The 21,225-nt window shown below is 44.5% G+C and overlaps 2 protein-coding genes across 7 annotated transcripts in view; one reads left to right on the forward strand and one right to left on the reverse strand.

Moving 5' to 3' along the window:
* Positions 1-21,225, forward strand: part of fbxw2 (F-box and WD repeat domain containing 2) — a 79,706-nt gene that overhangs the window by 45,453 nt on the left and 13,028 nt on the right. For all 6 annotated transcript variants that reach the window (XM_088391409.1, XM_088391406.1, XM_088391407.1 and 3 more), the window contains one exon: positions 10,616-10,702. In XM_088391409.1, the coding sequence (XP_088247535.1) occupies positions 10,616-10,702 (87 nt within the window). The remainder of the gene's footprint in view (positions 1-10,615; positions 10,703-21,225) is intronic.
* On the reverse strand, positions 16,897-18,246 carry LOC148390113 (uncharacterized). The gene is made up of 2 exons (XM_088392596.1): positions 17,213-18,246; positions 16,897-17,007 (listed from the first exon to the last, which is right to left on the reverse strand). The coding sequence occupies exons 1-2, from the start codon at positions 17,981-17,983 to the stop codon at positions 16,897-16,899; spliced, it is 882 nt and encodes a 293-aa protein (XP_088248722.1). The 5' UTR covers positions 17,984-18,246.

Genomic DNA, 21,225 nt, shown 5'->3' on the forward strand with positions numbered 1-21,225 from the left:
CTAACCAGAGTCGAAAAAGAAGTGGGAGGCCACGTTGCACAACTGAGCAAGAAGATAAATACATTAGAGTCTCTAGTTTGAGAAACAGACGCCTCACAGGTCCCCAACTGGCATCTTCATTAAATAGTACCCGCAAAACACCAGTGTCAACATCTACAGTGAAGAGGCGGCTGCGGGCTTCTGGGCTTCAGGGCAGAGTGGCAAAGAAAAAGCCATATCTGAGACTGGCCAACAAAAGAAAAAGATTAAGATGGGCAAAAGAACACAGACATTGGACAGAGGAAGACTGGAAAAAAGTGTTGTGGACGGACGAATCCAAGTTTGAGGTGTTTGGATCACAAAGAAGAATGTTTGTGAGACGCAGAACAAATGAAAAGATGCTGGAAGAATGCCTGATGCCATCTGTTAAGCATGGAGGAGGTAATGTGATGGTCTGGGGTTGCTTAGGTGCTGGTAAGGTGGGAGATTTTTACAGGGTAAAAGGGATTCTGAATAAGGAAGGCTTTCTCTCCATTTTGCAACGCCATGCCATACCCAGTGGACAGCGTTTGATTGGAGCCAATTTCATCCTACAACAGCACAATGACCCCAAACACACCTCCAAATTGTGCGAGAACTATTTAGAGCAGAAGCAGGCAGCTGGTATTCTATCGGTAATGGAATGGCCAGCGCAGTCACCAGATCTGAAGCCCATTGAGCTGTTGTGGGAGCAGCTTGACCGTATGTGACTTTTCATGGAAAACACAAAATTGTTTGGGTGACCCCAAACCTTTGAACGGTAGTGTATATACACATATATATATATATATATATATATATATATATATATATATATATATATATATATATATATATATATATATATATATATATATATATATATATATATATATATATATATATACATGTATATATATACGTGTATATACATATATATATATATATATATATGTGTGTGTGTATATATATATATATATATATATATATATATATATGTGTGTGTGTATATATATATATATATATATATATATATATATATATATATATATACACACACACACACACACACACACACACACACACACACACACACACACATGACTGTCTCAGAAAATTAGACTATTGTGATAAAGTTCTTCACTTTCTGTAATGCAATTAAAAAAACAAAAACGCCATACATTCTGGATTCATTACAAATCAACTGAAATATTGCAAGACTTTTATTATTTTAATATAGCTAAGTACGGCATACAGCTTAAGAAAACTCAAATATCATATCTCAAAATATTAGAATATCATGAATAAGTACTGTATTCAACTAATCACTTGAATCGTCTGATTAACTCGAAACACCTGCAAGGGCTTCCTGAGCCTTGAAAAACACTCAGCTTGGTTCAGTAAACTAAATCACAAGTATGGGGAAGACTGCTGATCTCACTGCTGTCCAGAGGACCGTCATTGACACCCTCCATCAAGAGGGTAAGACACAAAAAGAAATTTCTCAAAGAGCAAGCTGTTAACAGAGTGCAGTTTCAAAGCACAACCAAGAGAGATGACCGCAGCCTTAACAGCATTGTGAAGAAGAGTCGCTTCCAGAATTTGGGGGCGCTTCAAAGACAGTGGACTGACACTGGAGTCCAGGTATCAAAAGCCACTGTTCACAAACGTGTTCGGGAAATAGCCGTATTCCTGTGGTCAAGCCACTTCTGAACTCAAGACAACGGAAGAAGCGTCTGACTTGGGCTATGGAAAAGAAGCACTGGACAGTTGCAGAGTGGTCCAAAGTCCTCTTTTCAGACGAAAGTAAGTTTTGTATTTCATTTGGAAGTCAAGGCACCAGAGTCCGAAGAAAAGGCTGTAGAGGAGCAAAATCGAAGTTGCTTGAAAGGCAGTGTGAAGTTCCTCCAGTCAGCGATGGTTGGGGGAGCCATGTCAGCTGCTGGTTGTTGGTGGTTCATCAAGTCCAGAGTAAATGCAGATTTTAGAGCACTACATGCTTCCGTCTGTTGAAAAGCTCTATGGAGATGATGACTTCATTTTCCAGCATGATCTGGCACCTGCCCACAGTGCCAAAACCACCAGTAAATGGTGTACTGACCATGGCGTTACTGTCCTCGATTGGCCTGCCAATTCCCCTGACCTGAACTCTATAGAGATTTTTGGGGTATTGTGAAGAAGAAGCTGAAAGACACCAGACCCAACAATGCAAATGAGATAAAGGCCGCTATTGTAGCATCCTGTTTTCTATTTCATTTGGAAGTCAAGGCGCCAGAGTCTCAAGAAAAGGCTGGAGAGGAGCTAAATCCAAGTTGCTTGAAATCCAGTGTGAGGTTCCCACAGTCAGCGATGGTTTGGGGAGCCATGTCAGCTGCTGGTGTTGGTCCACTGTGTTTCATCAAGTCCAGAGTAAATGCAGATTTTAGAGCATTACATGCTTCCGTCTGCTCAAAAGCTCCATGGAGATGGTTTCATTTTCCAGCATGATCTGGCACCTGCCCACAGTGCCAAAACACCAGTAAATGGTGTACTGACCATGGCATTACTGTCCTCGATTGGCCTGCCAATTTCCCTGACCTGAACCCTATAGAGAATTTGTGGGGTATTGTGAAGAAGAACCTGAAAGACACCAGACCCAACAATGCAAATGAGCTAAGGGCCGCTATTGAAACATCCTGGGCATCCATACCACTTCAGCAATGCCACAGGCTGATTGCCTCCATGCTACGCCGCATTGATGCAGTAATCCGTGCAAAAAGATTCCCAACCAACTACTGAGTGCATCAATGGACATTTTCAAATGTTTGATTTTGTTTTGCTGTTACAAATCTTTTTTTTTTTACTTGGTCTGAGGAAATGTTATAATTTTTCGAGATAGGATTTTTGAGTTTTCTTAAGCATAATCAGCAATATTAAAATAATAAAAGGCTTGCAATATTTCATTTGATTTGTAATGAATCTAGAATGTGTGACATTTTTGTTTTTTTTAATTGCATTACAGAAAATAAAGAACTTTATCACAATATTCTAGTTTTCTGAGCCGGTCCTGTAAAGTGAGTACACCCCTCTCATTTCTGCAATGTTTGAATTATAGCTTGTCATGGGACAACACTAAAGAAATGACACTTTGATACAATGTTATGTAGTCACTGTAGAGCTTGGATAGCAAAGTAAATTTATTGTTACTTCAAAGTAACTCAAAATACAACAATGAATGTGTAAAATGCTGGCAACAAAAGTGAGTACACCCCAACTGAAAATCTCTAAATGGGACCAGTTAGGCATATTCCTCCCTGTGTAATGCACTAGTTAGTGTAACAAGGTGTCCGGTGTGATTGGGGAGCAGGTGTATTAAATTAGGTATTTTCACTATCATACTGATCACAGGAAGTTCAACATGGCATCTCATGGCAAAGAACTCTGAGGATCTAAAAAAAAATAATAATTATTGCTCGACATAAAGATGGCCTAGGCCAGGGGTCTCAAAGTCCAGTCCTCGGGGGCCGCATTCCTACATGTTTTGCAAGTTTCCCTCGTTAAACACACCTCATTCAATTATCAGGCCGCTGCAGATCATGAGGATGAACTGATCATTTGAATCAGGTGTGTTTAACAAGGGAAACTTGGAAAACATGTAGGAATGCGGCCCCCGAGGACTGGACTTTGAGACCCCTGGCCTAGGCTATAAGATGATTGCCAACATCCTGAAACTGAGTTGTAGCACAGTGGCTAAGACGATACAGCGGTTTAAGAGGACAAGTTTCATTCAAAACAGGCCTCGCCATGGTCGACCAAAGAAGTTGAGTGTGCGCGCTCAGCATCATATTCAGAGGTTGGCTTTGGAAAACAGGCGTATGGGTGCTGCCAGCATTGCTGTAGAGGTTGAAGGGGTGGGGGGTCAGTCTGTCAGTGCTCAGACCATACGCCGCACACTGCATTCAACTGTTCTGCATGGCTGTCGTCCCAGGAAAAAGCCTCTTCTAAAAAATATGCACAAGGAAGCTCACAAAACGTTTGCTGAAGACAAGCAGACTAAGGATATGGGTTACTGGAACCATGTCCTGTGGTCTGATGAAACCAAGATAAACATATTTGGTTCAGATAGTGTCCAGCGTGTGTGGCGGCAACCAGGTGAAGAGTACAAAGACAAGTGTGTCTTGCCTACAGTCAAGCATGGTGGTGGGAGCGTCATGGGCTGGGGCTGTATGAGTGCTGCTGGCACTGGGGAGCTACACTTCATTGAGGGAATAGTGAATGCCAACATGTACTGTGGAATACTGAAGCAGAGCATGATCCCCTCCCTCCGTAAACTGGGCCGCGGAACAGTATTCCAACACGATAACGACCACAAACATATATGTGTGTATGTGTGTGTCTGATTGGTTAACCGCCCCGATCTACGTAAAGGTAATGTCCTCTGATTGGTTCATCGGGTGCCTGTATATTACATCTTTGTGTGGCGGAACCCACACAAAACAATGGCGGCGAAGGTATTCCTTTACGTGACATGTCTAGTCCTGTGATTGTTTTTTTGTCCCGGTCCACGCCTGTATATTACAGAAGCCACACAAAACAACTTTACAGATTTTTGAATTTGGTCCACACAAAAGGCGCACCTTCTTAAAAGGCGCACCTTCGTTTTTTGAGAAAATGAAAGGTGTTTATGTTTGTGAAATTACGGTATGTACCGTGCCGGGCGGGTATGTTCAAATAATACATTTTATCACAATTACTGTTTATTTTTGTACTTTTCATGTTTTGCTATGTTTCGTTCCAAAATTTGTTCAAACGCATGGGGCTCTGTCATGCGTTGCACTCTTAGTATGCAGTACACCAATCATGTGAGGTCCCCCATTCCTCTCTGGCAGCACCGACCCCCAACAGTTTAAAGACATGCGGGACAAAGGAGTTCAACTGTCTTTTGGGCCGACACTTGGGGAGGAGCAGTCTCCTACTGAACAGGCTCCTCTGAGCGACAACGACGGTGTGCAGAGGGTGACTGGCATTGCCCATAATGTCCTGCAGTTTGTTTAGTGCCTTCGACTCTGCCACCGCCCCCAGAGAGCCCAGCTCCTTGCTGACCACATACTCACTTGACCAATTTGTCCAGTCTGGAAGCATCCTTCTTGGATGTCATACCCAGGTTTATTCTGCAGTATGGACTTATTGACTATATTTGGGAAATATAAGAAATAAACACAAATGGTGCATTATTTCACTTTATTTTTTTTCTTCTCGCATCATACAGATACTTTAAAAACAATTCAGCCCCCAGTTCTAGCTCCCTAAGACCCCTAAACCTTTGCAGCTTATTTGGACATGAATATTTTGGTTTTGGTCAGATACACTAAAGTATTGACAACACATAAGTACATTGTCGGGGAAGTGTATACAATTAATTCAATAATTATATATTAGGTTTAAATAACTTTAACAAATGTCATTATTGCTGAAGTTATATTTTCAATATCTTGGAGTTTTAGAAAATAAGTCACAATCAATTCATGTCTGTTAACCCGGCAATATTGATGATAGACTGGAAAAGCAGATAGAGCAACTAAAACTTCATTTGATTGCAAATGAGTTAAGCTCTCCTCCCTCCCTCAGAAAGTAAGTAAACTAGTAAGTGAAATAAAATAAAAAACCAATTTCGGGGTTCAAATTTGGATGGAGACAAATAGAAAACTTTGTGAAAAGAGACCGGTGAGACTGAAGCAAGACAGGAATAGATGACGCGAAAATAACAAATTCATGGCCAACCTACTATAATCACGGTAAGGTAGCCGATTCATGGCTGAGAATCCCTCGCTCCAATTGTACAATCAGAGACGTTAACAACAAAGAAATGCTAGAAGGATGATTGCCGGTCATGGCAAAATAAAAAATAACCACTGCCAAAAATGATTTGTCCAGCAATGACACGCCACTTGTGCCTGGAACCTTTAAGAAGAATACTGCCCGGAAACACTAAACACATGCGTAGAAGAGAAACGCCACACACATGTGTAGAAGAAGAGCTTCTTCTTCATTTACGACAGATTGGATGAGTGAACGTGTCAAGCAGTGTCAAGTGCATTACTGTTGTGAAGTGAAGCAATGTGGGCGTCACAAAAGTCTGCTACGAAGCATACTTCACACTAAATATCTTTTTTAACAACAAAATAAAAAAGACAAGCCAATCAAAATACTGAATACAAATCTGAATAAAAATAAATTTATGTTATTAATATGGCTAACTGGCATATTTGCAAAAGTCAATACAACCGACTGACTGTTGTGTTTATATGTTCTAAAGAAAGGTTTTTTAAAAATGCAGTCTTTGTTCAGGACCCATTGCTATGGAAAAGAAAGTCACATTTAAAATTGGGATTTAAAGGTCGTGTGTGTCAGCATAAATTTGGTCACCATGTGTGGTCTTTTTGTGCCAGAAATTACATCACAAAAGAGTGGCTGAAAAAACAGCCTTTGGAGGAAGCAGCCTGTGAAACAACTTTTGTCTTTACATACGGATGCTTCTCCTCAACCAGCAGGTGAATGAGCTCATTTAACTGGCTATTGATTAGAAGCACCTTTAGCTAAAGTGTTCCTGCTAAAATGTCATTGTCATTGACTAAAACTAAAAACACTAAAATGTCATTAATTTTTGTCAACTAAAACTTAAATACGCATGCACAATTCTAACTAAAATAAAAATGACTAAAATGCTCAGATTTTCAAGCGATTAAAGCTAGACTAAAACTAGTGTGGGGCAGCTCGGTGATGCACTGGTTAGCACGTCCGCCTCACAGTCAGGTGGGTGTGGGTTCGATTCCACCTCTGACCCTCCCTGTGTGGAGTTTGCATGTTCTCTCCATACCTGTGTGGGTTTTCTACAGGCACTCCAGTTTCCTCCCACATCCCAAAAACATGCTTGGTAGGCCGATTGAGCACTCCAAATTGCCCCTGAGTGTGAGTGTGAATGGTTGTTTGTCTCTGTGTGCCCTGCGATTGGCTGGCAACCGGTTCAGGGTATCCCCTCCCTACTTCCCGATGACCGCTGGGATAGGCTCGAGCACGTTTGCGACCCCCATGAGGACAAGCGGTATAGAAAATGGATGGATGGATAAAATTTGTGTGAACATAACTACCATATTTTCCGGTCTATAAGACGCCACTTTTTGCACAAGCTTTGAAGCCTGGGGCTTATAGTCCACTGCGGTTTATCTATGGAATTTTTTCATGATTTTAATGATACATGATGATTTGTGCATAATCTCTTACATATGAAAATTAAACATTAAAACACCCGAAGTCTTGTAGTCCAGTGTGGTTTATATTTGAACAATTTTAAATATGATTTTCCTCGAATTTCAGATTGTACGTTTTATATTCAGCTACGGTTTATATTCCAGAAAATACGGAAAATCTAATAAAAACTAAATAAGAATGATCAGGTTAACTGTTATTTTAAACAAGATACTTGAGTAGATTCCCTAGTCTATGAAAACATGATGCTCTAATAATTAGAGCACTAATTAATAGAGCACAAATAGAATTTGCCTGGATATTTTTGCATGAACTGGGTGGCTGCATCAGCCTTGTCAGAAAAAACATTTGCAAAATAAATCTAGGGTTGTATCCGTCTTCTGGTCGATGATTATCTGGTCACAGATGATTACTTTTAAGTTCAACACGTGAGGTAGCACTAAGCTCATCCGACACCGCACCCTGATGATTCATCCACATCATGCAACCTCCTTTGCACAATATAATCTTTTTGTATGTGTTGCACTAAAGTGACTCTTCATTTGTTTTCATTTTACTTTTGATTGCCATGTGTGTGCACGCCAGTGGTCAGGACATCAAACTGGGAAACCGGACAAAATTAAAAACCAGTAAAATCAGTAAGTGTTAACAACAGAGAAAACATATAAAATCAAGTTTCAAGAATTTTTATTCGCCATGTTTGGGTGTGCCAAACAAGGAATTTGACTTCAGTACATCACAGCCTCCGTTCAACATTTAGGTAACTAACAACACCCAGGACGTGTGAAAAATGACAAATATTCTCAGACATCCCCTGATCTTAAACTCCCAGGAGGGCAAGGAAAAACTCAAAACTCCAACTAGGGGAAATGAGAAACCTTGAGAAGAGACCACAGATGGGAGGATCCCTCTTCCAGGATGACCAGGCTGCAATGGATGCAGAGAGGACACATAGTAAGAGTTAACAACAGAGGGAAAAGTATAAAACATATTAAGATGAACAGAATATAAATAAAAGTTCAACTCAAACTCTCAATAAATTGCTATGTCTTATATTAGAATAATAAAAAACAGATACCGTATTTGCCGGTGTATAAGTCGACTCGGTGTATAAGTCGACCCCCTAAAATTCGACGGAAATTTACGATTTTATGATATAGCCTTTGTATAAGTCGAGCTCAATTGTTGCATTATATTAAACTTCAAAATTCAATCAGAAATATGCGAAATTTATTGACGAAATGTGTTCAAATTCCGGGAGGCCGTGCGCATGCGCAGTGGCCGGAAATAGCTCCAGCCGAGCGGATCGGCTGTTTATAAGCACCGCGGAGGAGATCGCGGAGCCTCATTCGACTTCCAGCGGCCGGCGAGCTCGCGCACGCTGCCCGGCACCACCGGGAGGCCGGAAATAGCTCCAAGTCGAGCGGATCGGCACTTTATAAGCACCGCGGAGGAGATCGCGGAGCCTCATTCGACTTCCAGCGGCCAGCGCACTCGCACACGCCGCCTGGCACCACCGGGAGGCCGTGCGCACGCGCCAAGTGGCCGGAAATAGCTCCCGCCGAGCGGATCGGCTCTTTATAAGCACCGCGGAGGAGATCGCGGGGCCTCATTCGACTTCCAGCGGCCGGCGAGCTCGCGCACGCCGCCCGGCACATCTGGGAGGCCGTGCGCACGCGCCAAGTGGCCGAAAATAGCTCTCGCCGAGCGGATCGGCTGTTTATAAGCACCGCGGAGGAGATCGCGGAGCCTCATTCGACTTCCAGCGGCCGGCGACCTCGCGCACGCCGCCCGGCACATCCGGGAGGCCGTGCGCACGCGCCAAGTGGCCGAAAATAGCTCCCGCCGAGCGGATCGGCACTTTATAAGCACCGCGGATGAAATCGCGGAGCCTCATTCGCACTCGCGCACGGCTCTTGCGCCATCAAGAGTCCGCCTCGGCTGGTTCCCCATGTCGGCCAGAACAAGTGAAAATTCGGCCTCTTCCCCTGGAAGTCTGGCCAAGTTTGGCGAATATTTTCTAAGTGCCAACGACTCAACCGCCGTAAAGTGTCCGCCTCGGCTGGTTCCCCATGTCGGCCACCACAAGTGAAAATTCGGCCTCTTCCCCTGGAAGTCTGGCCAAGTTTGGCAAATATTTTCAAAGTGCGAACGACTCAACCGCCGTAAAGTGTCCGCCTTGGCTGGTTCCCCATGTCGGCCATAACAAGTGAAAATTTGGCCTCTTCCCCTGGAAGTCCGGCCAAGTTTGGCGAATATTTTCTAAGTGCCAACGACTCAACCGCCGTAAAGTGTCCGCCTCGGCTGGTTCCTCCGGTCGGCCAGAACAAGTGAAAATTCGGCCTCTTCCCCTGGAAGTCTGGCCAAGTTTGGCGAATATTTTCTAAGTGCCAACGACATTCATTTAGACATGGCGATTGAATGTTTACGTACCGGTAGTTATTGTCGTTGCTTGACGCGCGATGACTCGCACATTCGCTCAATACCCAGTACTTCCCCCTAGCAGTCATCGTCGCTGTCTGGCTTTCGATGTCCGTTATTGAGGTGAGAATATTTGAAATTGTTGCTGAGGATGCGTGTTAATGCGACGAACGCTTTATAATGATTCAGTTTCTCGCTGTTTGATGAGCCTGACGGACGCACACCCACGCACAATGAGATGCATGAGAAACGGCCTTGGTTACCATCACATTTGAAGCGATGAATACGAAGTTAAATTTTATGACTCGGTGTATAAGTCGAGGTCGATTTTTTTCGGTCGATTTTGGATCGAAAAAGGTCGACCAATACACCGGCAAATACGGTAAATGCTACACATAAAGCAATGGCATCATAATCAGTTAAAGACTAGACTAAAGACTAAGGGTGTTTTCACACCTGGACCCTTTTAAAAGAACCAAAGTCAGGCCTCTTTAAGTGGACCAAAAAGTGGACCAAGAGGGAACAAACTCAGTTCTTTTTGTGTTCACATTGTGAGTGTATTTCAAAGAGGACCGAGTTCTTCTTTTGTTTTTGCGCCAGCAGTCACGTGACCAATCTACGGCAAGCCAAGGAGGTTACAATACAGTGCAAAAAGGCGAAGTGAACCCAGTGCGCTTTGTGTTCACAATGCACAGATTAGGTGAACCTTACCGTTGACTTTTTAGCGAGCCAAGTGTGAAAACACCCTAAGACTGTCTTTGCTTTCCGTGGCCCTGACGTACTCCGGGGCTATTAAGAGGGCCAAATACTTGGAACGATCCCTCACTGTGGGTCTTTGGGTATTACTAAAAGGCCGGTACCTGATGGTCCACAAGGGTTGATATAATTTAAGATCACGTGTATCAGAAGGGATTTATAAAAGGACCCTAAAATCATGTTAATTTTCATACAGGTTATACTACAGAAAAGTGAAGTGGAGTCTGTGGTGCACAGTCCTGGTGATTACATCCTCCTAAGTGCTGATAAGTATGAAATTAAGGTAATGCTGATGTTCTAACTCCAAGATGTACTTATTCATTTCAGAACTTTTCCTCATTTCATGTAAAAAAGGTACCTGCAAAATTTACCGTATTGGCCCGAATATAAGATGACCCTGATTATAAGATGACCCCCTCTTTTTCAAGACTCAAGTTTGAATGAAGACTTTTTGACTCAAGTTTGAAAATAGACTTTTTGAACACCAAATTTAATATTCACACAGAAAATGATTACATCTGAAACAAATGATTATAACAATATATTCGAGAGAAAAAGCATGTTATTTTGCCTCATTCAAATCATGCAAAAACTGTCTATCACATTTTAATATCCGAACATTTAAATATGTAAACTAAATTTGTAAATTAATGGCTTCTGGTTTTTGAAATGTAAATAAACCAATCTACTGTGATAAAACAACAAAATTGCAATAACTGCATTAACCATCAAAGTGAATTCTAACTGTAACTCTAGTCTTGAAACAAATCTGAATAAGGAAAAACATTGCAATAAAATAATGCAAACTGCTACCGCTATTGTTGGGGAGCCTGAGGACTGTTGGCTCGGATGGTTATGCTCTTTTCGCCCCCGGGTGTCGGTCAGAACACAGGAGGGAAGACGTGGTTCAGCTTTGATTGCTTTACTGAATTATTGGCAAAAAAGTAACAGGCACTGTGGATCATAGGGGCATACAGGCAAACTGGCAAAAGGGTGTGAGAGCAGGTGTGTGTAGTGTTCATGGGTGAGTCTTTGGGTGTGTGAATGTGATTCTTGTGTGAGTGTGATTATTGTATGAAGCGTGTGAAGTGTGTGTGTGTGTGTGTGTGTGTGTGTGTGTGTGTGTGTGTGTGTGTGTGTGTGTGTGCGTGCGTGCGTGCGTGCGTGCGTGCGTGCGTGCGTGCGTGCGCGCGCGCGCGTGTGTGCGTGTGTGGGTGGGCGCATGTGTGTGTGTGATGTGTGTGTGCGTGTGTGTGTGTGTGGTTTTGCAACAGACAGAAATACAGCACGTAGGTCAACGCTCAAATTCTGATGTCACACAACACTAGTAGACGCACACATTACATAACTAACAGCGCATAACGGTTCCACTATACTAAATAACCATAAATGAAATACTCTCTGCAACACACCAAACATAAGTCATCGAAACAACAAAATACATTTGCTGTGCCGCTGCGTAACGGCAGTAGTCATGCTCGTACGATGAGAGGCAAACTTAAAGGAGCGTGCTGGAGCTGTCAATCAAACGGCACACACACGAAGCAAACCGCGATCGGACAAACGGCAGAACAGTGGACAGTAGTAACAATGAAATGTATATACTCACTTTGTGTCAAAGACGCACACGATCACAGCAACATACTCAGTCGATACCAGCAACCTTTAACTGACCGCTGCGCACAAGCTCCAACAATTGCGATAAGCTGGGGTAACTCACGCGAGACTTAAGGCGCGGTGACGTAACTTCGCTTTAAAGATACTATCTGGGACCATCTAACGTTGTGAATGTTTAAAGTTAAAGTCCAAATGATTGTCACACACACAACTGGGTGCGGTGAAATTTGTCTCTGCATTTAACCCATCCCCGAAGGGAGCAGTGGGCAGCAGCGTTGCCGCGCCCGGGAATCATTTGGTGATCTAACCCCCCAATTCCAACCCTTAATGCTGAGTGCCAAGCAGGGAGGCAATGGGTCCCATTTTTATAGTCTTTGGTACGACCCGGCCGGGGTTTGAACCCACAACCTTCCAGTCTCAGGGCGGACACTCTACTACTAGGCCACTGAGCTGGGACATATGTCTAGACCATGAATGTAAGACGACCCCCACTTTTTCAGTCTTATTTCAATGCAAAAAAACATCATCTTATATTCAGGCCAATACGGTAATTTAGAAAATTAACTTTTAAAGGTATAAAACAGCAAAAAAAAAGAAAAGAGAACTGGCCCAGAGGCCTGTAGAAATTGCACCTGGCCTAATAAGTGTGCTGATATTCTCTTTTTAATCTATTTTATCAAGTACACTTGACTAATGTAAATGTGGATTTCAAATTCCCTCATCTTCAGTTAAAGTCCCAATGATCGTCACACACACATCTGGGTGTGGTGAAATTTGTCCTCTGCATTTAACCCATCCCCATGTGATTTTGATCCATCCCCTGGGGGAGAGGGGAGCAGTGAGCAGCAGCGGTGCCGCGCTCGGGGAATCATTTGGTGATCTAACCCCCAATTCCAACCCTTGAATCTGAGTGCCAAGCAGGGAGGCAATGGGTCCCATTTTTATAGTCTTTGGTATGACACGGCCGGGGTTTGAACCCATGACCTTCCAGTCTCAGGGCAGACACTCTAGCACTAGGCCCACTGAGCTGGTGTATTCAATTGATTATTCATACACTACAATTTTGTCATGTCCTAGAATTCAAAATCTTTATTTGGGGACCTTTATCAGATATAGATTTAAATGTGATTAATTAAATCAATTAGATTATTAGGTCAGTTTAGGCTGCCGAGGGAGTAGGACACGCCAAGATACAGCTGTAAACTGTTGGTGAAAAGCCAAAAAACAACAATCAGTCTGCATAGATTATGTAGCCTGTGATAGCAGATAGAGAAAGAAAACAGAAAAAATCCAACATTTATAGCCACAAAAATCCAAGAGTGATGGCGCCAAAGAAGGCTGTCAACTGAAGAAGGAAAGCAAGAAAAAAGGGACTTGGACGTCCAACTGCAAAATCTACAGAAAGCAAAACGGATCATATCCAGAATACCAGACCGGTCCAGATCAGAGCGCTGAAGTACCGTATTGGCCCAAATATAAGACGGTGTTTTTTGCATTGAAATAAGACTGAAAAGGAGGGGGTCGTCTTACATTCGGGGTCTATACAGTATACCCATTCACAACGCTAGATGGCGCCAGATATCTTTAAAATGAATGCTGAACTTACCTCTCCAGGCCAAAGCGAACCCCTGTCACAAAGAAGAAAAATGAAAATAGCAGTAGCACAAAGAAGAAAAATAAAAAATAGTGGTAAGAAAGAAAAGAGAAGAAAATAAGAGAAGAGATAACAGAAATGGAGAAACTGTTAGAAGGTTCCTATGTTGATGTTAAAATGTTGGACAGTTACGTCACTGCGCCTTAAGTCTCGCGTGAGTTACCTCAGGTTGTTGGAGCTTGTGCGCAGCGGTAAGTTAAAAGTTGCTGGTATCAACTGAGTGTGTTGCTGTGATTGTGTGCGTCTTTGACACAAAGTGAGTATATGCGTAAATATCATTGTTACTACTGTCTACTGTTGTGCCGTTTGTCTGATCGCGGTTTGTTTCGTGTGTGAGCCGTTTGATTGATAGCTCCTTTAAGTTTTCCTCGCATCGTACGAGTAGCCGTTATGCAGCGGCACGGCGACTAACGGTCCCCAGCAAATGTATTTTGTTGTCTCGATGACTTATGTTTGGTGTGTTGCCGAGGGTATTTCATTCATGGTTATTTAGTATAGTGGAACCGTTACGTCTAGTCCAGGGGTGGGCAAACTTTTTGACTTGCGGGCCGAATTGGGTTCTAAATTTTGACCGGGGGGCCGAACCAGGAGCAGATGGATCTAGTGTTTGTGTGAAGTAATATAAATGACATGTAAAGGTCATTGCATAAAAGGTTTTGACTTTTAGTAGATACTAAAGCATGGATATTAAAAAAAACTTTTTGAAAACAAATGCATTTATTAACAGCATTCGAAAAATATTTCACCAAAAAACTACTATCAGTGATTCTTATTAAATACGACACTGTTATGATGAATAACATTTTCCATCACTTCAGCGCCTGCAGGTCAGATTTATGAACTATGTTTATCTAATGAGGCGAAATCACATCCAACGGCAAACATTCTGACCAAATACATCATTTTGAAGAATCAGTGAAAGAATACATCTAATAAAGTAATAAAGAAATCAATAGTATTGTTGGTTTCGCTTTTTTACTCGTGCATCATAGTCTGGAGTAAAATTTGTTGTGGTAATTCTTAGGATAGCCGAGGTGTCGGTCCGTTAACCTCGATCTGTGACGGGCTTTGTTGACGTTCATGTGGCTGAACGTCTTCTCACACACCTAGGTCGAGCCAAATTGTCCATTCTTTTTCAACATTCGGCACTCAGTGTCCACCTTTCTTTTCTTCGGGCCACTCATTTTAATGGAAGGATTCCAGGGGAAGGTTTGTGGGTGGTATTAGCGTAAAACTGTATCTGAAATCTCAGCGCGCGAATTACGAGCATACTGACGTCACAGCCTACGCTCGAAATTCGGCACTGATAGATGAAATAGAGCGCAGAGTGCGCCGCGTCTGTACTACTGAGTACGCACACGCACTTGCGAGTGTGCACCGAGCTTTTTGACACGGCTCCTGGGAGTAAATGCGCGGGCGGGCGCTTCCCCATCTACTAGGGAAACATAGTAATTGCAGGGAAAATGACCCCCCAAAAAATTAATAATACAATTTATTCAGGTTTGGTGGGCCGGATTAAACGGCCCCGTGGGCCGGATGTGGCCCGCGGGCCGTAGTTTGCCCATATCTGGTCTAGTCAGTTATGTAATGTGTGCCTTCGTGTTGTGTGGCGTCAGAAGTAGAGCGTTGACTTGCGTGCTGTATTTCTGTCTGTTGCAGGACCCCTCCACACACACACACACACACACACACACACACACACACACACACACACACACACACACACACACACACACACACACACACACACACACACACACACACACACACACACACACACACACCATCATCGGCGGTCACTCAGGATGAGTATGAGGGTCTCAGGGTCGTCTACTTGTGGGTCCGCAGGTGGGCGTAGAGGCCGATCCGGGATCCACATATTTTTGTGCAGTGTGGGCAGGGGGAAGTGGTGGTGGGTTGTGGTCGTGCTGGAGCCTGATTTTGTCTTTCCTTACGGAGTTGTCGTTTGGTTTCTGCGACACGGCGGAGTTCCTTTTTGTGATGTGCTGCACCTTCTTGCACCGCTGCCCTCCGGCAGTTTCTGTTCAAGGCGTTGCGCTCCCAGTCCTGAGATGTTATTTGGAATTTCTTGAGATTGGTCTTGAGGTTGTCCTTAAAACGTTTCTTTTGCCCGCCCGGGGCTCGCGGACCTCTCTCCAGCTGGGAGTATAACATCTGTTTGGGGAGGCGGGTGTCAGCCATGCGGATGATATGTCCTGTTCATCGGAGTTGGTGCTGCATTATTAAAGTGGTGATACTCGGTATCCTGGCTTCCTCCAGAACGCTTGATGTTTGTGCGTCTGTCCTCCCATTTGATCCTGAGTATTTTCCTCAAGGTTCTCTGGTGGTGTTGTTCAGGAGCTCTGAGGTGCCTTCTGTAGGTTGTCCATGATTCTGCCCCATAAAGTAAGGTGGGGAGAACCACAGCTTTGTAAACCAGGAGCTTGGTGTCAGCCCGGAGGTCTCTGTATTCAAAGACTCTTTTCCGGAGTCTGGCATACGCTCCACTGGCACAGCTCAGGTGATGGTTGACCTCAGAGTCACTGTCCGCTTTGGAGGAGAGAAGGCAGCCGAGGTAGGGGAAGTGGTGAACATATTCAAGTGCAGTGTTGTCCACATTTATGATGGGCAGAGCCGATGGCTGGTTGGGTGGGGGTTGATGACCTGGGTCTTCTTGATGTTCACGGTCAGACCCAGGGCTCTGTATGCCTTAGCGAAGGAGTTCAGGATGCCCTGGAGGTCTTCTGCAGAGTGTGCTGCAATGGCATTATCGTCTGCATACTGGAGCTCCACAACCGTGGTGGTTCTGATCTTGGTTTTGGCTTTGAACCTGTTAAGGTTGAAGAGCCTGCCATCAGTTCAGTACCAAATTGGGATTCTGTGTGGTAGTTCTTCGTTGATGAGGTGGAGTATGGCGGCAATGAAGACAGAGAACAGGGTGGTTGCAATGATGCATCCCTGTTTGACCCCTGTCTCTACAGTAAAAGGCTCAGTCAAGGAGCTGTTGTTGAGCACCGTGGCTGTCATTCTGTCATGTAATAAACGCAGTATTCTGACGTATTTATCTGGGCAACCATACCTCAGAAGAATGCTCCATAGGGCCTGGCGATCCACCGAGTCAAAGGCATTTGTCAGGTCTATGAACGCCATGAACAAAGGCTGTTTATGCTCACGGCATTTCTCCTGGAGTTGGCGTGCTGTAAAACTCATGTCTGCAGTGCCTCTAGCTGGGCGAAAACCGCATTGCGATTCTGGGAGAACTTCCTCAGACAGTGGCAGTAGGCGGTTGGCAAGAACACGAGCAAGTACTTTGCCAACTGTTGAAAGGAGCGAGATGCCCCTATAGTTTCCACATTCCGCTTTGTCCCCTTTCTTGAAAATGGTCACTATCAGAGCATCCCTGTGCTCCGAGGGGAGAACTTCTTTTTCCCAGACCTTCAGAAAGAGGGAATGGAGGTGGCGCTGGAGCTCTCGTCCACCTTCCTTTAGGACCTCAGCTGGGATCCCATCTGGCCCAGAGGCCTTGTTGTTCTTCAGGCTCCTGATGGCATCTTGGACCTCTGCTAAAGTGGGAGGTTTACCCACGTCTTCCCTGATGGGACTCTGAGGGATGTGACTGAGGAAATCTGACTGAGGTGTGCTCTCACGGTTGAGGAGTTCCTGAAAGTGCTCTCTCCACCAGTTGTTTATGGACTCATTGTCCTTCAACAGCTCTTGCCCGTCTTTAGAGCGCAGGGGGTTTTGGCCGCGATAGCTTGGGCCGTAGACAGCCTTGGTAGCAGTGAAAAAGCCTCTGGTGTCACCAGAGTCTGCCAAACTCTGGATTTCCAGTGCCCTTTCTGTCCACCAGGAGTTTTTAATTTGTCTCACCCGGCTCTGGACGTCAGCTTTGGCTCTGGAGTGAGCCTGTCTCTTTGCTGTGCAGGTGATGTCATTTTGCCAGACACGAAAGGTTTCCCTTTTCTTGGAGATGAGCTGTTCTATCTCTGTGTCGTTCTCATCAAACCAGTCCTGATGCTTTCTGGCCTTGTACCCGAGAGTGGCACTGCAGGTGTCGAGGATGGAAGACTTGAGCAGGCTCCAGTGTTCTTCAATGTCCTCAGGGTATTCCTGATTAAGGCTTTCTCCAAGAGAGGCCTGAAACAGCTGCAGGGCGGCAGTTTTATTCAGGGTCTCAAGGTTTAGTCTTTGCCGGCTCAGCTTCTTTTGCAGTCTCCTCTTCCTCTTGAGTCTGATGGACATCGTGGATCGTATTAGGCGATGATCTGTCCAGCAGGCCTCTGAATCCATCATGGCTTATGTGATGCTCACGTCGCGCTGATCCCTGGCTCTGACTATGACATAGTCAATAAGATGCCATTGTTTAGAGCGAGGGTGTCTCCATGAGCCCTTGAGTTTGTTCTTCTGGCGAAAGATGGTATTGGTGATGATAAGGTCGTATTGAGCACATTTGCTAAGAAGCAAAACCCCGTTGGAGTTGATGTTTTCAATGCCTTCCTTTCCAATGGTGCCCTTCCAGAGGTGGTGGTCATGGCCCACTCCGGCATTGAAATCTCCCAATATAATAATCTTGTCCTCCTTGGGGATTTTTGACAATACCTCATCCAGACAGGCATAGAAGGCCTCTTTTTTGTCCTCATCGGAAATGAAGGTAGGTGCATAAGCACTAAGAACTGTTGCCGTCTGGTTGTTGGCCAGCACCAGACGGAGGGTCATCAGGCGCTCCCTGATTCCCACAGGGAGTTCAGAGAGCTGACTGATCAGTTAGTTCTTGATGGCAAATCCAACCCCATGGATCCTAGGCTCATCTTTGGCCTTTACTTTCCAGAAGAAAGTGTATCCACCCTTTTCCTCCTTCAGATGACCTTCCTCTGCCCGTCGGGTTTCTGAAAGAGCAGCGATGTCAATCCGGCATCTTCTCAGTTCCCTGGCAATGATGGCGGTTCTCCTCTCCGGCCTATCACTGGTTACACTGTCCATTAGTGTGCGCACATTCCATGCTCCAAAATTCATGTTTCTGTGTTTTCGACCGCATATTGGTGATCCCTCCGAACGCGTTAATCCAGTCGGGAGGTTTGAGACAGGCTATGTTTAGGGCACCTTTTCTAGCCCCTTCCCCCACAGGGGTGAGCAGAGTGGATCCTAAAAAGGGCTGCTCAGTCGTGGATGCAGCTACCAAAGAGCTCTTCTGCCTCGGTCCAAGAGCCCAACGATCATCTAACATCCACCGCCTGATGTGCCAGCTTGTGACTAGGGGCTTCCAGACTTCACAATCCTGCCCCCGTTGCCACTTACTGGTCGCCACAGGACTTTACTCCGGGATGTAAGGTGGATTCCCTGAAAAAGACGCCTGTGCGTGACTTTGTTTAGAGTGGGGAGACTGGTGCACAGACAGTCACCACACTGTCCTTGACAGATCAGGGTCAGAGTCCAGTGGCAAGGAGACCAAGACGACTGGTGACCCTTTTCTGCGGCAACCTTCATCCGCCTTCCCAGCCGTTGTGACGCCACCCCTTAGGTCAGCCATCATCCTCCGCCTCGTCCACCGTTGAGGTCTTCACTATTTACCCATAGCTGGAGCTGTTTACCCACAGCCGGGACAGTGGTTGATGGGCAGTAGGGCGTGTCCACACACCGGTGGGCCTACATGCCACATCTCTGGGGCCCACTGCTGCTCCGAGATCCTGCACAACTTAGCCTGGGGCCGCAAGGTGCCAGTTACCGTGTGTGGCCACGAGGAGGTGTGTGCAAGTCTTGGTAATGGAGAGGCTGTGTACCGGCTGAGGAGGCTTATGCACTCGGCTCCTCTTTTCACCCCCGGAAACAGAGGGCTGGCCGGTGGCGGTAGCTGAAAGCAGAAAAGTGGCAAGCAGAGGCAGCATGCACCCTGCACAAACTACAGGCACTACTACTCCAAGACTACTGCACTGACGCATCACACGCCCTGTGTCATAAACACACACACACACCATACACTACACCCCCACACACACCCTTCACACGCTTCATACAATAATCACACACACAAGAATCACATTCACACACCCAAAGACTCACCCATGTACACTACACACACCAGCTCTCATATCCTTACGACTAAACGTGTGCCTATATCAGTGACGTGTGGTGAGGTTTATAACTGGAGAGGCACTGACATCACCCCCCAACCCCCCCCCCCCCGGTAAAATTTGTCCGACACCTAACGGTGTCACAAAAAAGGTTCAGGAACGCTGCTCTAGAGTAGCTTATTCGTTATTTAATTTGAACTATTTTAATTAAAATCACATATCAGCAGTCTTCAAACATAAAAACACTCAATAAAGCACATGGAATCAAAATCTTGTTTTCGATCGTGCGTACCACTCTGTTTAAAAAGACATGGTCCAAAGTCCCGTTGTCCGAATCAAACCTTTTAACTCCAGAGTTGGTCTTCCTTTACTGATGACCTCCTGCTTCAACCGAAAATCCATAGTTGAAAATCGTTTGAGTTTGCACATGTAATCCTCCATTGTAAAATGAAAAGTAAAAAAAAAAAAAAAAAAATGAATGTAAAACGAAATAAACGGATGACTGCTCCTCAGTTGTTCACTGTAAATTTGAACTGGAGATCACTTATTCTACAGGTGGGCGCATGAAGCATCCCGGGATCACTAGCGCTCCCTGCCACAAGGCTGGAGAACTTGTCGCTGTGTTTAAAGAACATAATTTGAGTCGCCACTACACGACCAAGCATGAGAAAAAACACATCTGTCTGATAAACAGGGCGCATCAGAGGCTGATGCATTGCTAGCAAAACTGCAAGCCCAACAAGGACTTTTTATCAAACTTCACACCCAGCGGTGGAGCGGCTTTGTCATTTGAGGAAAAGTTAAAGAAGTTAAGAATAAATTGTACTGATTAATAATTGTTTTTTTATTTTACCTTTACACCACAATTTCACATAGCTTAATATAAATATAAACAGAATAATTGTATTCTTCTACTTACCGGGTACCAACTATTTAAAATAAATAATTTAGTGCATTTTACAATGGAAGAAAATTGAGCAGGTTTAAGTTATCGTAGGTGTGGCCCTCTGACACAACTCAGGTTTTTCATGTGGCCCCTTGTAAAAATTAATTGCCCACTCCTGGTCTAACTGCATAGCCTGTCAACATAGGCAGCCGTGTGCTTACGCAATCCTCAGAGGAGGTTAGACAGGACGTTGGCTCCTCCGAGCGAATCGTCTTCGGTTTTAAAATAACTGTAAAAAATTAGCCATTTTGGTTCAAAATGATACAAAATTATTGAAATTAAAAGGTAAATGACTTTATAATAAAAACAATTGAATTTTTTTTCCCCTTTTCATGATGGCAGGGGAAGGCGGTGCCTCCTCTGACCGCACGTCCCTGATATATGACGGCGCTTGCAATTCAAAATATTCCACAGGCCCTTATTACGATATATAAATTATATTTCAAATAACTATTGTATAAGCAATATTATCAAACCATCTGTGCACTTTAAATCATTGAATCCATCGATCAAATTCCTCG

Source organism: Syngnathus floridae, chromosome 12 (genome assembly GCF_059516105.1).
Source record: "Syngnathus floridae isolate MCC-2025c chromosome 12, RoL_Sflo_1.0, whole genome shotgun sequence".
Lineage (NCBI taxonomy): Eukaryota > Metazoa > Chordata > Actinopteri > Syngnathiformes > Syngnathidae > Syngnathus > Syngnathus floridae.